The following is a 12,268-nucleotide window of genomic DNA, read 5'->3' on the forward strand; positions in this document are numbered from 1 at the left end:
ATTTTGCAACAATGCTACAATGATTAAGATTTCGTCAAGCCTTATTGGCGCCGTGTCAAATGCTCCATATTGAAGACTAAAAAGGGAGTCCAAACCAGTTTTAGTAACTTTTTTTAGTCTTAATTTTATTTTTCCTGGTCTTTTCTTTCACTACTCGTAAAATACATTGCTGAAATTGATCATGCGGGTAACAGTTTCTTCAATTTTAAGACTTTTGATTAAAATATTTCATGACCTTTTAGTAACGTTTATGAAAGAGCATTTTTTGCCCTTTATTTCAGCGAGTTGTTTTTCCTCCAATTAACGGTTTAATTTCAATTACCATTTAGCATTTTGTTCACATATCAAACAGCCACAGAATTATGGCTTAGGATTTTATCTAAGACGGGCAAATCAACCGGAAATCGAGAATTCCGAAATGGGTAAGCACAGTGGTTACATGGATGTATGTATCTTTAAATTTTGCATTATAGTTTTTGCAGCAAGTACCGAATTCACGAGCCCAGCTTTCTCATGTAATATCTAATCTTGGGAATAGAATAACCTCACAGAAGATTCGAGCTAGGACTAAAATTCAAAAATAGTAGACTGAGCTTGTAATTTCTTAGGTGAGGCGGTAGCTCCTTAATACTCCCTTGAGGGTAAAAGGCAACACTGGAGCAGAATATGAATTTTGGGCACACAGAGGAGCTTTGGGAGCCGGACCACCTGGTGAATGTACAATGGCAGAGTAACCTTTACCAAAACCGAGAGTTAAACAAGTGACCAACATATTACAATGCGCCAACCCCGCTTATGATCTGAGACAAGACCAAAATTTGGGAAAATAATGGAATGAGCTACCATTCATGAAATGAAATTGTCTTGAATCAGAACATCAGTTTGTCGTTACTTCTTGCATACAATGATGCCATTATTTCATTAGAATCGAGAAGAAAAATTCGGACTAATTACCGTCGACAAAATCAAAAACAGAAGGCTTTTTATTCTAATCACCGCCGTTTAATTGAACTTTGACAAAATATGTAGATACAGCTAGTCATTTAAACTTTGATTCGAGATGAGCTTTGAGCTTTCGCTCCACTATCAGTTTAGAGATTTCAAAACCCGCTACCATCAGTCTAACGAGTTGGTAAGGCACAACTGACCGCGTGCTTTCCGTAGTCCAAGTCTATGTTGACCTTTGCAGAGCTACTAAATCTAAGGCAAATTTTACCGGCGATCCCTTGAGCCAAGTGTATCTGGGTTCTCTCTACACCATTCTGTTTCTCCACTTCCGTTCCCCCCTCTAGTAAATAGGCGTAAATAATAACCCCACAGGAAATCGGCCCACTTTGGCTTTATTCAGTTAGAGAGCGGGCAGGTTTAGTGTTAGGGTAAAGGTCTCTCTAAACGTTGTGCATTCGACGATAATCACTGAGGTATCAACAATGACGTGAGACTGTTGCAAGAAGGTGAAGTGTCACATTACACCTTCGTACAGAAGACTACACCACACCATTCTCTCCCACTTGAGATTCTTTACTGCACAAATAATTGACGAAAAGTAGAATCCCTAAGCAATATTTACTAAATGAAAATGTAAAACTTCTGATCAGAAAACGTAGAGAAACGGTCGCTTAAGAAGTGTTAACAATCTTGAATTTGGTCACATACAGCTATTGCATTACAGTACCACCAAATGAAAGGGCTCAAGCTGAAATAGTAAGCAGATGGAAAGCGGCTTGCGACCACCGACGTGTTCTTTGTGACGAGTACAGTGCCTCATCGGGTTTCTCAAGATGGGTGAGTTCTGCTCGCCGCTTCAATCCATCCCCTTAAACTACAACCCCAAATTTAGTCATATCTGTGTAATTGTTACTGTAGCGTCTAGAGCATGACATGGAAAAGGATACTGAGCTTATGAGGGCATACGTGTGCACTCTCCCTCCTAATAGTGCTATCACAGCATCTCTACGTGCTACCATCTTCGACTGGATGACTTCGGTAGGGATAAAGCGATAATACTGCTTTACAAATTTCCACTTTCCATATTGAAATAAGACATTTCTCTGCTTCCCGTTCCCTCTCTTTCGTAGTTGCAAGAGCTTATGCTAATCCAATCACAAAGTTTGCACATGGCTGCTTGGTTCGTGGACCACAGCGAGTGGTGCGAAGAACCGAAATTGGGAGCTTACGTTCTGAGGGCGTTGGCAGCTTTCATGATTGGCGACATAGCCATTGCGTCTAGGGCTGAAGACGAATGGAATAACATGCGTCACGATCTAATTGTTTTCTCTGAACACAACTATAGCCTGGAACAAGTATGTTTGCTGTACCTCATCGATGTGATATCTCGCATTCACTACCAGCTCCAGATTCCCATGCTGCGATTATAACTTCCAGGTTACAAGAGAGGAAAAGGCTATAACTGACAAGCTCTCGCGGGACCTGCCTTATCCCACTCCACATAGCTTTCTGCTACCCCTTATGATGATCTCAGATGATAGGAATCTACCCCCTGAATTCACTTGGGTAACACAGTCCTTTACTTTAAGATAAGTACAGCGCCCGCCGGCATAGTTCCTCAGTGGTCCTATTTTTAGGGCATACCCCTATGTATCTATTGCTTGGACCTGGGTCTCCTAAGTGACCAACTTGCACAGTACTCCGCCAAATTTAAATGTGCTGCAGTAGTATTACTCTTTCGAAGAATTGAAAGAAGCTTTTGCCAGTGTTCGACTGAAGAGCTCAGCAATCCCTCTAACCCGTGTAAGTATCATCGACTCTCTGAAATGACGGAGCTTTTGTGTGAGATCCAAGCGCAAGAGCCCAATGCTAATCTCCGCTCCGTCTCTGACATATATGCTAAACTTTTGAGGGAAGCTCAAGACTTCGTTATGCGTGGAGTGCAGGCGGAAGTTGAGTGTGCTCCATCACGGTGTGAGGTGAGTAAATCCAAATCCTATCAATGCCTTTGAGCCAATTTATGATTGTTTCAGTTTAAATGAAAAGCATTTAAGCAGAGTGCATGGAAAAACAACAGCGCTACTTCTCGCTGAGGTGAGCAATGAACGAGACCCGGCAAAGTTATGCATCCAAAAACTGCAGGCTTCAACTTAGTAGGGGCGAGAAAATTGATGTTTTAGTCACCTTGTCAGTGGCAAACCGTAAATTGGTTATGCCCACGATGAAATATCCTTCAAAAAGAGGGGAATTTCAATTACCATCATTTCTTCTCCTTTGGATTGTGTAGGCTGCCCTCCATAAACACAACAAAGCCGCCTATTTCTTTGTATCAACAGCCGGAACGATACACACCATTAAATTTGACAAGCTTTGAAATGCCTCCAATGCGCCATATCGATGACTCGATCACCGTGTCAGCAGAATCCACCAGTGCCGGAGGCGATTACATTCGCAAGATGCGCTTTTCCTTTAGCAATTTGAATTCCCAAGTTGCGGAGAAAATCCTACTTTCTAGACGGACTTCTCGAAAAAGAAACAGCTCCCTTTATTTAAAGAATAAAGTAAACTTTTCTTTCCCTACTAATATTATGGGCTGTAAAGGGATAGATGAACATAAGTAGTGGATTAAGGATTACACCTTTTGCCATTACACTTCCCACTTTTACGCTACAGAAAAAGTATCACGAAACGAGCTAGAGAACCGGTTTTGTCGTACCTACGTCCTTATCCACCAGCTTAGTCTATTCCCCGATCATGTGGGCGAGCGAAGAAATGCGCTCACAGTAGCTAATCTTGCAGACTTTAGCAACACTTCCCCAGTGAATCTAGCCATGCATTCCGCCTGATGGAGGACGTGGGCCTCAGAAATCGCATACGAATCCGTGGCGTGTGTCACTAACACGATTGCCATGGTGACATACATTCACCGCACCATCTTCGTAAATCACAAAACGAAACGTCACAGACGGTTCGTGGTCACAGGAAGCCCCGACAAGGATGGTCAAAATAAGGGAGACCACACGGCGCAACCAAACAGATTAAAGACTCTTCAGGCCCCGTCATTCGGCCTGCATCCTCTCGTCACGAAGGCCAGCTCACACCAACTCTACGTATTGGCAGTGGTTACCCCCAGCTTCGACGAAACCTCAGAGATGACCCCCGACCACTAAGGGTTTTGGATTATTCCTAACAAGTGGTGGAAATTATCCTGCACTGCTCCCAAAGGACTCGATCGAATAGGTCCTGCCCATGATTCTCCCAAGTTCCAGTCAGAATGATCCATTTTGACCCCGGGTCCCAGTCTAGAACGGCAGTAGTCAATAAAGTGAAATGTATTACCAGAGAGAAAGTGAATGAGATCAGCAAGTGGTGTGGAAGAGGCCAGCAACACGATGCCCCTCAGTGACCAGTTTATTGTACGTCTCCATTGCGGGAGCTGTGCGTTCCACAATGACCTTGAAATTGAGAGCCTCCAGCTCCTTCACAACTTCAGGTGGGACATGAAGGAAGGCCCACTGGCCTCGGGTCAGTACTACCACCTCCGCACCTTTTTCCTTCAAATCCTCCACGTCCTCGCGTGTTATGCCGCCCCAGTGCGAGGTGCCTGCAAGCAATCCACTTCAGCCAATCAGAGGGCTGGCCTCCTACCCACCCAAAAGAGCGTGATTACACGAGAAGGAAAGGTATATAATGAAGGCATTTATCATAATCAGGCGTAATTCGAAAGGTGTGCAGTCCACACTAAGGCCTTCATTTTTTTGCGGCAATACCACCCGCGGCAGTAAGTGCGAAGTCTGGTCCAGTAAAGACACTCGGTCAGCCTACATAGCACAGACTTGTCCGGTCAGAATACCGCGTATCATGGTGATGGATAGCAGTGATGGTGCATACTTCTATGCGACATGTGACGATTAGCAGTCGCCTGCCAAAAAAGCATGAACCACGAAACGTCTGACACCCACTTGTATCTACAAGACTTCAAGCGTATGGTAGTAAGACGAGGATTTCAGAAACCATCGACGACTTCGTTCACTCATGCATAATAACACTGGACCATTTAAAAAAATGAAGAACCTACGATTAACTAATACCAAAAAGTCTGTAACTCAAGTGTCAAAAAAGAAACTATAAATTTCCTCTGAAGATGACTTACCGCCCTTGTTCCAGTCCCATCCACAACTGCCGCCGGGCCAGACCTTAGCATCTCTGTAGACGACTTCCTCACCCTTGACAGCCTTTCCATCCTCACCGATTTTCTCCAACGAGATGGAGCCCCAACTCATCTTCAAAATCTTCGGCGATGTCATTTCTGCAGATAGTAATAAAAAGCGCACACCTTGTGGGACGAGCTCGCGTTAGGGTAGCATGCATGTTTCGAGGTCATCGGCGTGAGATGAGAAGTGGTCTTAGAGAAACTACCCATATACTCACAAAGTATTCTGGAAATGTGAACCAATAGTTGAAAAGGAAACGCAACTAGTTGTTGAGCATGGGTGGGTCGTGACAGCTAGAACAAAACATTAAACAGAGGAAAGAAAAAACATACCCACGACACCAGATACGGAAGTGAGTACTGAGACAAAACTACTATAGTGTCAAAAAAGGACTAGAAAAACGATCCAGATAAGAGAATGAAAAAAGCGGAAGTCGATCAGACCTTACCTAAAAATGCATTTGCCCTTCTCCCCATCCAAATAGATAATAGTTTAGCTAGGAAACTATTTTCCCCTACCAAGAAATCAAACGCCACAATCAGCAAGAACTGTGCTAAATTTGCAAAAATGGTTTCCAAACAGCGAAAACAAGAGATTTGCTGAACAATACAACGAGTTTAGGCAAAGGCTACAACGTCGGCATACCAGTCGAGTGACCCGCTTGCTTTCCTTCGACCAAACAGTGTGGTTGAGTAAGTAGAATAAATTAGGATAATAAAAATGGGAAGACGCATGCATTCTCGCTCGATTGCCTCTAGACCAAAGCTGTTCTTTGAAAACAACATTGATGAAAAGGCTTTTTTCCATGGTTTTATTGCAACGACAAAATAATACAGAGTGGATTTTAGTAGTCACGCTGCCAATTTCTAATAACTCTAAGCATTTTTCTAACTTGCTTATTTTAAAAACCCCTATACAGGTTACAAATTAGTAAAGTATTTTTCCTAACTTGTTGCTTTAAAAATATTAAATTGCACTCCGCTTAGCGGCAAACACGTGTATAAGAAACAAGTAACAGATTCTGAGTGCATTTTAAATTTGCATTTTTTAGGTGTGTATATTTTTACCTTAATGACGAGTATTTTGTTTCCGTCTTTAACTCATTTAGCCGCCTTGGATAAGTTTTGAGCCTCGTTTGCACGTGACTATGAGGTGTTCGTTCTCAATCAATCCTAAGTACGCGGATCCTGACTTTCAAAGGCTATTTCTGGAGATCTTTCGTTCTCCAGAAGGGAAAACAATGGAAAGTGGGGGTGTGTACGCCTGTATTCAAGGTCGCTCTCCATCTTCATCCGTGAAAATAAAAATTTTAGCCTTTTTTCTAGATGGCGTCAAGATAATCCACTCACCGTTTACGTGTGCAGTACTTCCAAATTTTCTGGAAACTGCCGAGATTTGCGCTCTAGAGGTTGAGGCTCGTAAATTTCCCCTCAATCGTCGGCTAAACGACCTTTTTTCACTCAATCAGAGCGGCGATCTAAAGGGGCTCTGTAAAAGTGCTAAGCTTGCTGGGAAATTTCCACTTTTATGTCAGATGAGGTTTGTTTATACTATTGTATTGCTGAATAAAGGCATGTATCCGACCACTGTATCTACTGTAGCTTCTACGTTCCAGGGAATTCCTCGCGTCCGATATGTTACAATGGATGAAGGCCGTTACTGGTTCCGATTTGGACGAAGGTGAAGTTAGCTCAACTATCTCTCTTTATGAGCCAAATGGTGAGGCTTTGTCTCTGTTGCCCTTTGGGCTTTTACATTCATCTGATTTGGCTCTCGATTTTTCCAGATTATCTCCTTTGTCACGATGACGAACTGGAGCGCCGACGCATCGCCTTTATCATCTACCTGGTTCCAGAGGATTGGGATGTCGCCATGGATGGTGGAACCCTTGACCTCTACGAATCCGGTCCCACTCCCGGCTGCAACGTGGTACCACCCGGATCTGGTGACTATCACCCCTGGCGAGTCGTCCGTTCTCTGCCTCCTGGTCGCAATTGTTTGGCTTTCTTCGAGGTCTGTTCGAAATCATTTCATCAGGTCAGTTTTGTTGGTGTTAAGCATTTGACCTGAGTGTCTTGTAAGTCTATTGACCAGCATCTTTTCATTAATCTCGATCCGTAACGACGACCATTCTACTGTTTCTGCTGATCTTACGTCGCTTCTTTTTGTTTCGTTATTAGTTTTTTGTGTCTGGTCTCTTGTCACATATTTTCTTTCCGTGGGACGTCGATGCTTAGAGTTCGCACAATATGGTGGAGGCAGTTTGTTTCTACAATCTGCTTATGTTAGTTATCAATTTTCGCAAATGTCACTTATTACCGTGCATTCTGTTTGGTGTTTACCTACCACATGTACGGAGTCATATACGCAGCGCTTATTCCAAATCTGAAAAACAGTGATGTGATGGCTCAGAGAGCTTTTGACGCATAAAGTTATCGACAAGATCGATGTTTGTTTTTCTAGAACCTCGGAATCGACAGACAAGTTCTCAGGGAAAATTCAAGCCCCTTCTCTTTTGTTTGCCTTGACGACAGGTGGCGGAGGTGATCGGCAAGCGAGACCGTCTCTCAATTCATGGGTGGTACATGAGTGATCCCCTCCCACGTGTGCCTCGGTCACGCGATCCTGTCAGAATACCTCGCCTTCCCCCCTGCTTCATTGAGGTGGGTTGTTCGCCTTCCCTTCGTCTTCTGTCTTCTGCTTGGAATCCTACAGTAGTGAATTAATTTGTCGCAATAGGAGGAATTGCTCTTCAAATGGCTTTCCCCTACTTATATTGACCTGGAACAGCTGAAAGTCATTCGACGACGTTTTATTTCCACCTCGGAGATCCAACTGCGCCAGTTCTTCCGCGTAAGTTTTTTCCTTTGCACTGTGGGGGCTAATTTACCGCTGCGCTTTTCCTCCGCAGGAAAGCAGCTGGGAGCGTCTGTGCAAAGCCATTCTGAGTGCGGAGGAGGCCGTTTGGCTGCATGAGGGACCGATGGACTTGAGGTTCGCGGTTTATTTTTCCTCACCGTTTGAACGTCATAATCAACTGCGTGGGAATTTACCAATTATCACGGCTAAGACAAGTGTTAAATTGATTTGGTTTGATCCGCACACCAATTTGTCCGCCTATTTCATTGATATCTAATGTTTTTTGCTTCAATGGCAGTTCTGGTGGGAGTATTTAGTTCGCATTTGTCGTCTTTGTAATCCCGTCCCATGCATTTAATTTTGGCATCCGTGATTATTAAAGGTCATCCTGAGGTTATTCCACACATCTAGTGGTGCCTAAGATCCACTTTAATTCCCCTTGGTAGTTGCGAATGCCTTTGGTCTCTGACTCTTGGATGTTAATTGGCGCCGTAATCATGTGTGGAAATCTTTAGTTTCCACAGTCAAGGCGAGCGCAAAACTGATGTAGTTCGTCTAGGCTTTGTGGTAGCTTCGGTGAACTAACACCTGTGCTCATATCGGTTCTTGCTTTTTCTTTTCAAATCCATCTCCAAAGGGACCTAGAGCTACGAGAAATTCCACCCTCCACAGGGTTTACCATTGGCTGTGAGGGTATTCATTTCATATCCAAACTCAAAGTCAACTTTTTTTGCTTTGACACTTGATTTATGTGCAGATTCTTTTATGAATATAGCAAGGCGCACTTACAAACCGTAGTTATCCTACTAACGAAGGTTTCTGCGATCGCTCCGTGCGCAAATTGAGTCTTTGCGGTGCTCATAAGGTCATTTTCACGGGCTCCTACACCATCAGTTACCGATGTCACTTCATTCACTGTGAAATAATACTTGACGTCTTAAGGATTTGCATAGGCTAAACGTCGAGCGATCCCATCATGAGATAAATCTTTTATTCTCCTGAAGCATAACTATATCATGGAAATGTTTACAAGAGGGTTGCAGTTTGATTTTCCTGCAGGAACGTAAGTGTGCTGCCCTACGCCACAGAGGCGGAGGTGGCGGCGAAATTGCCCTTGGATTGTCATGAGGTGCGACGTTTATTCACCTCAGAAGCGATGCTTCTCCTCCTCTCCCAAATGACTGGCATCAGGCTTCACCCCTTAGCCCGTTGTGGTGCTGAGAAGGCGGAGGAAGTGGAGGACGACAATGGCAGCGAAGCTAAGCGAAGTCGTTTTGAAGAGACAACAAACACTGAAGTGACTGCTCCGCGATTCCATCGCTGGTGTGCTGGCATGTACACACTGCTGGCCGATGCGGAATCTGGTGTCATCGCCACAACCGCGCCTGATGGTGGTGTTTCTACCTGGCGCTTGGATCTTTTCTATCATGTCGGTGGCTACGGATGCAAACTGGGCGAGAAGGCGAAAGCGATCACCGAGTCGGCCACCGGTGGTAACAATAGTGGCATCAGTAACAGCAGCGATGGTAACAATCAACTCTACTGGCAGGACTGCTGGAATGGGCAGATCATCTACGTTTCCAGGACGGATAATGAGGAGGTATACCCACAGCGAATGTCGGAAACTACTTTTCCTTAGCCTAGTTGTCCATTTGTATTCGATTTAGTGCTTCGGGCGGTCTAAGATCCATCCCTGTGGGTCACCGGTGCAACATGCAGGAGGGAGTGGGGGATGGTCGAGTCTGTAATAACTGGTGGTTATTGCGCTTCAGTTGCTGCGCGTCCAACCTGAGGACAACGCGTTAACCCTGGTGTACTGCGACGCAGCGGACAGTGCGAAATTTGTACGATACCTCAACGTCAAGGCAGCACCTCTTGCATTACCAGGAGCCTCTACCACAACCCCTTCCTTTGCCTATGATGTGGCAGTCAGCTACTTCCATGAGGACGATGAAGCTGATGATGATGACAGTGAGGAAGGTGATGGGGAGGTTGAAGACGACACCTCCTCTGATGAAGAAGAGGAAGAAAGTTTGCATGAAGCAGAGGATAATGACAGTCATTCTGATGAGATGGAGGCTGCAACGTGATCATCTTTCTTCTCATTCCTTATGCCTGTTTGAGTGTGTGATTATTGGTGTATAAATGGGCTTGTGAATTCTCTTTTGAAAGCTTCGTATTTTTCCAATTGTGGCAAGAGGAGCTTCTTTGGCAAGCACGACTGACTTGCAAACTTAGACATTGGAGGGAATTTTCCTTCCGTGATAGCGTTAGCTAATAGAGTTTGAATAAGGGATAGGCTTGTTTAATGCTCTCTGGGGGCATACTGGTCTAGGGATTATGGTCATCAGTTCTGATGCGCGCGGTGCTCTAGGCTCATATTTGTGGGAGGTCACGCCACACGACTTGGGGGTTTTTCCGCTTCCTTCGATTTTGTTTGTTTTCGCGAGGGAGGGTGTCCAGCGCAGTATTCGATCCGCATGCACATTGTGTTCCGCGGTGACCCACGTTCGATGTTGCACTTTGACTCTGGTGAGTCCCGGCAGATGCACGCCCGCAGTCGGTCACGTCGGCCTTATTGTTACTTCCCGTTCCGGCTTGAGGTCGTGTGGCAACGGAGCGCCTCCGAGACAGGCAAAACTGAACGACCCAAGTCACATTTGAGAAGCTGTCGGATGGCTAACGCTACAGATTGAAAAAGCTGACAACTAGCACCTGGTCTCCTGGACAGTACTTTGGTAGCGCTGAAGGCGCACAGGCCATATATCATGCGACCTAGGATACAGACGTCGGGGGTGACGGGCCACGTGCAGTGGACCGTATTCAGTAAATGGTAGTACTAGCAGGTGAGAAGACATTCACCGCCCCCTTTAACGTTACCATTGGGTGTTTTGCAGATCTTTTAGAAGGGACTACAATGGGTTCAGGTCATCATCTCTGATTTATAAGTTTCTGGTTTGGCAGAGTTACCCCTTCCACCGAGCTGAATTCTACTAACTTATCAGTGTTCAACTCTTTTCCGTATTACCATTCATGCGAACGCTCCTTCGCATAACTGTATGCACAGCCAAGGGTGCATTTGATGAAGTGACATCTCCAAAGAGTTCGCCATCACTTAAGGGAAGTACAGCCCCATCCACATAATTGGAGTTTGTGTGAAATATTATTTTGAAGATTGGAAGTTAGCCGCGGGAAGAAGTAGAGTTGAAAGCCACGTTGATTATGCGTGATTTCCAAATAATCTGACAGGTTTATTTGTTGTTCATGCAGTTTAATTTCAAAAGTGATGTGTCCAGTTCTTTCATCAACTTTGCACCTCACCGGCTATCCAGTTCTGTCTTGGTGTCGCATCAACAATGATTTGATAATGGAATGCATTGATTGTTTGTTTAACTCTTCATTTTGATTTCAAGGGCACTCAAGCTCCACGAATGGACATCTGCTGGGGAAACGTGGCCTTCAATCCATACCTTTGGCGCCTAAGCCCTTCTATGCTTTGGTAATGCATATTCTTTCGTCCTCAAGAAAGGCTCGGGACTCTACATTGTTGTCATTGGCAAGTGAACCTGCTCCTGAAATGCATCTGTCCTGATTTCTCCTACTGAATGCTGAACCTTAATGTGACGGAAGAAGGGTAGGTGTCGCTATTGGGAGAACTTGTGACAGCTCCTAATAGAGGGGCTGAAAATGACGTCTACCTTCGGTAACTACCCCAGTTCCGTGTTCTGCAGGAATGCCATTAACAGCTGAAGCAGCCATAGCCGTGAACTATCTGGAGAAGTATCGTTATGGAGCCATCAACAGTATCTGTATGAAGAAGTTATTTACGTAAGTACGTAAGTACCATCCAGCTACTGGCCGGATAGAACCCAAGTAGATATGTGGCTGAACAGCACTGAGGTGGGAACAAAGTAGCACGGAGAAACAGACGCGGAATTTTATCCCCAAGGAACTATTTTAGACCCCGTTCTTCGCTAAGTGACTCTGCTGTTAGGCCAGTATTCTTAAAACAAGCGATGGTCATAGGAGATGGCCTATGCATTTCGCCTTTAGCTCAACACAGCTCCTAAGCTGGAAGAAACTCCAGATCCACTGCATTTGCCAAAAGGGGTCAGTGACGTTGCAGTAAGCTATCTCTTTAGCTGCATGAAATTTCGAGGTCTGGCACTGTTAACTTGTTGGTGTTTCCTTACAGTATCAACTATGATGTAATGACTGCCATAGGAATTCGGCCAAGGGAGCTTGGA

General features: G+C 44.7%; 3 protein-coding genes across 3 annotated transcripts in view; 2 read left to right on the top strand and 1 right to left on the bottom strand. All coding sequences in view use genetic code 11, as the record gives it.

Annotated features, from left to right (window-relative positions):
• Nucleotides 1-2,960, top strand: part of EGR_10685 (Cyclin-B1-3) — a gene marked incomplete at both ends in the record, with an annotated part of 5,910 nt that extends 2,950 nt beyond the window's left edge. The window contains 6 exons of the mRNA XM_024499934.1: nucleotides 330-422; nucleotides 1,673-1,785; nucleotides 1,867-1,986; nucleotides 2,079-2,303; nucleotides 2,386-2,514; nucleotides 2,586-2,960. Of these exons, the coding sequence (XP_024345647.1) occupies nucleotides 330-422; nucleotides 1,673-1,785; nucleotides 1,867-1,986; nucleotides 2,079-2,303; nucleotides 2,386-2,514; nucleotides 2,586-2,960 (1,055 nt within the window). The remainder of the gene's footprint in view (nucleotides 1-329; nucleotides 423-1,672; nucleotides 1,786-1,866; nucleotides 1,987-2,078; nucleotides 2,304-2,385; nucleotides 2,515-2,585) is intronic.
• A 1,347-nt stretch (nucleotides 2,961-4,307) lies between these two features.
• On the bottom strand, nucleotides 4,308-5,255 carry EGR_10686 (hypothetical protein; the record flags this gene model as incomplete). The annotated part of the gene is made up of 2 exons (XM_024499935.1): nucleotides 4,308-4,552; nucleotides 5,102-5,255. 2 exons carry the CDS (start codon nucleotides 5,253-5,255, stop codon nucleotides 4,308-4,310), a joined length of 399 nt encoding a protein of 132 aa, XP_024345648.1.
• A 1,541-nt stretch (nucleotides 5,256-6,796) lies between these two features.
• EGR_10687 (hypothetical protein) lies at nucleotides 6,797-10,111 on the top strand (the record flags this gene model as incomplete). The annotated part of the gene is made up of 3 exons (XM_024499936.1): nucleotides 6,797-6,881; nucleotides 7,343-7,513; nucleotides 9,951-10,111. The coding sequence occupies 3 exons, from the start codon at nucleotides 6,797-6,799 to the stop codon at nucleotides 10,109-10,111; spliced, it is 417 nt and encodes a 138-aa protein (XP_024345649.1).
• Between the last annotated feature and the right edge of the window lie 2,157 nt (nucleotides 10,112-12,268).

This window comes from Echinococcus granulosus, assembly GCF_000524195.1.
Source record: "Echinococcus granulosus chromosome Unknown EG_S00252, whole genome shotgun sequence".
NCBI lineage: Eukaryota > Metazoa > Platyhelminthes > Cestoda > Cyclophyllidea > Taeniidae > Echinococcus > Echinococcus granulosus.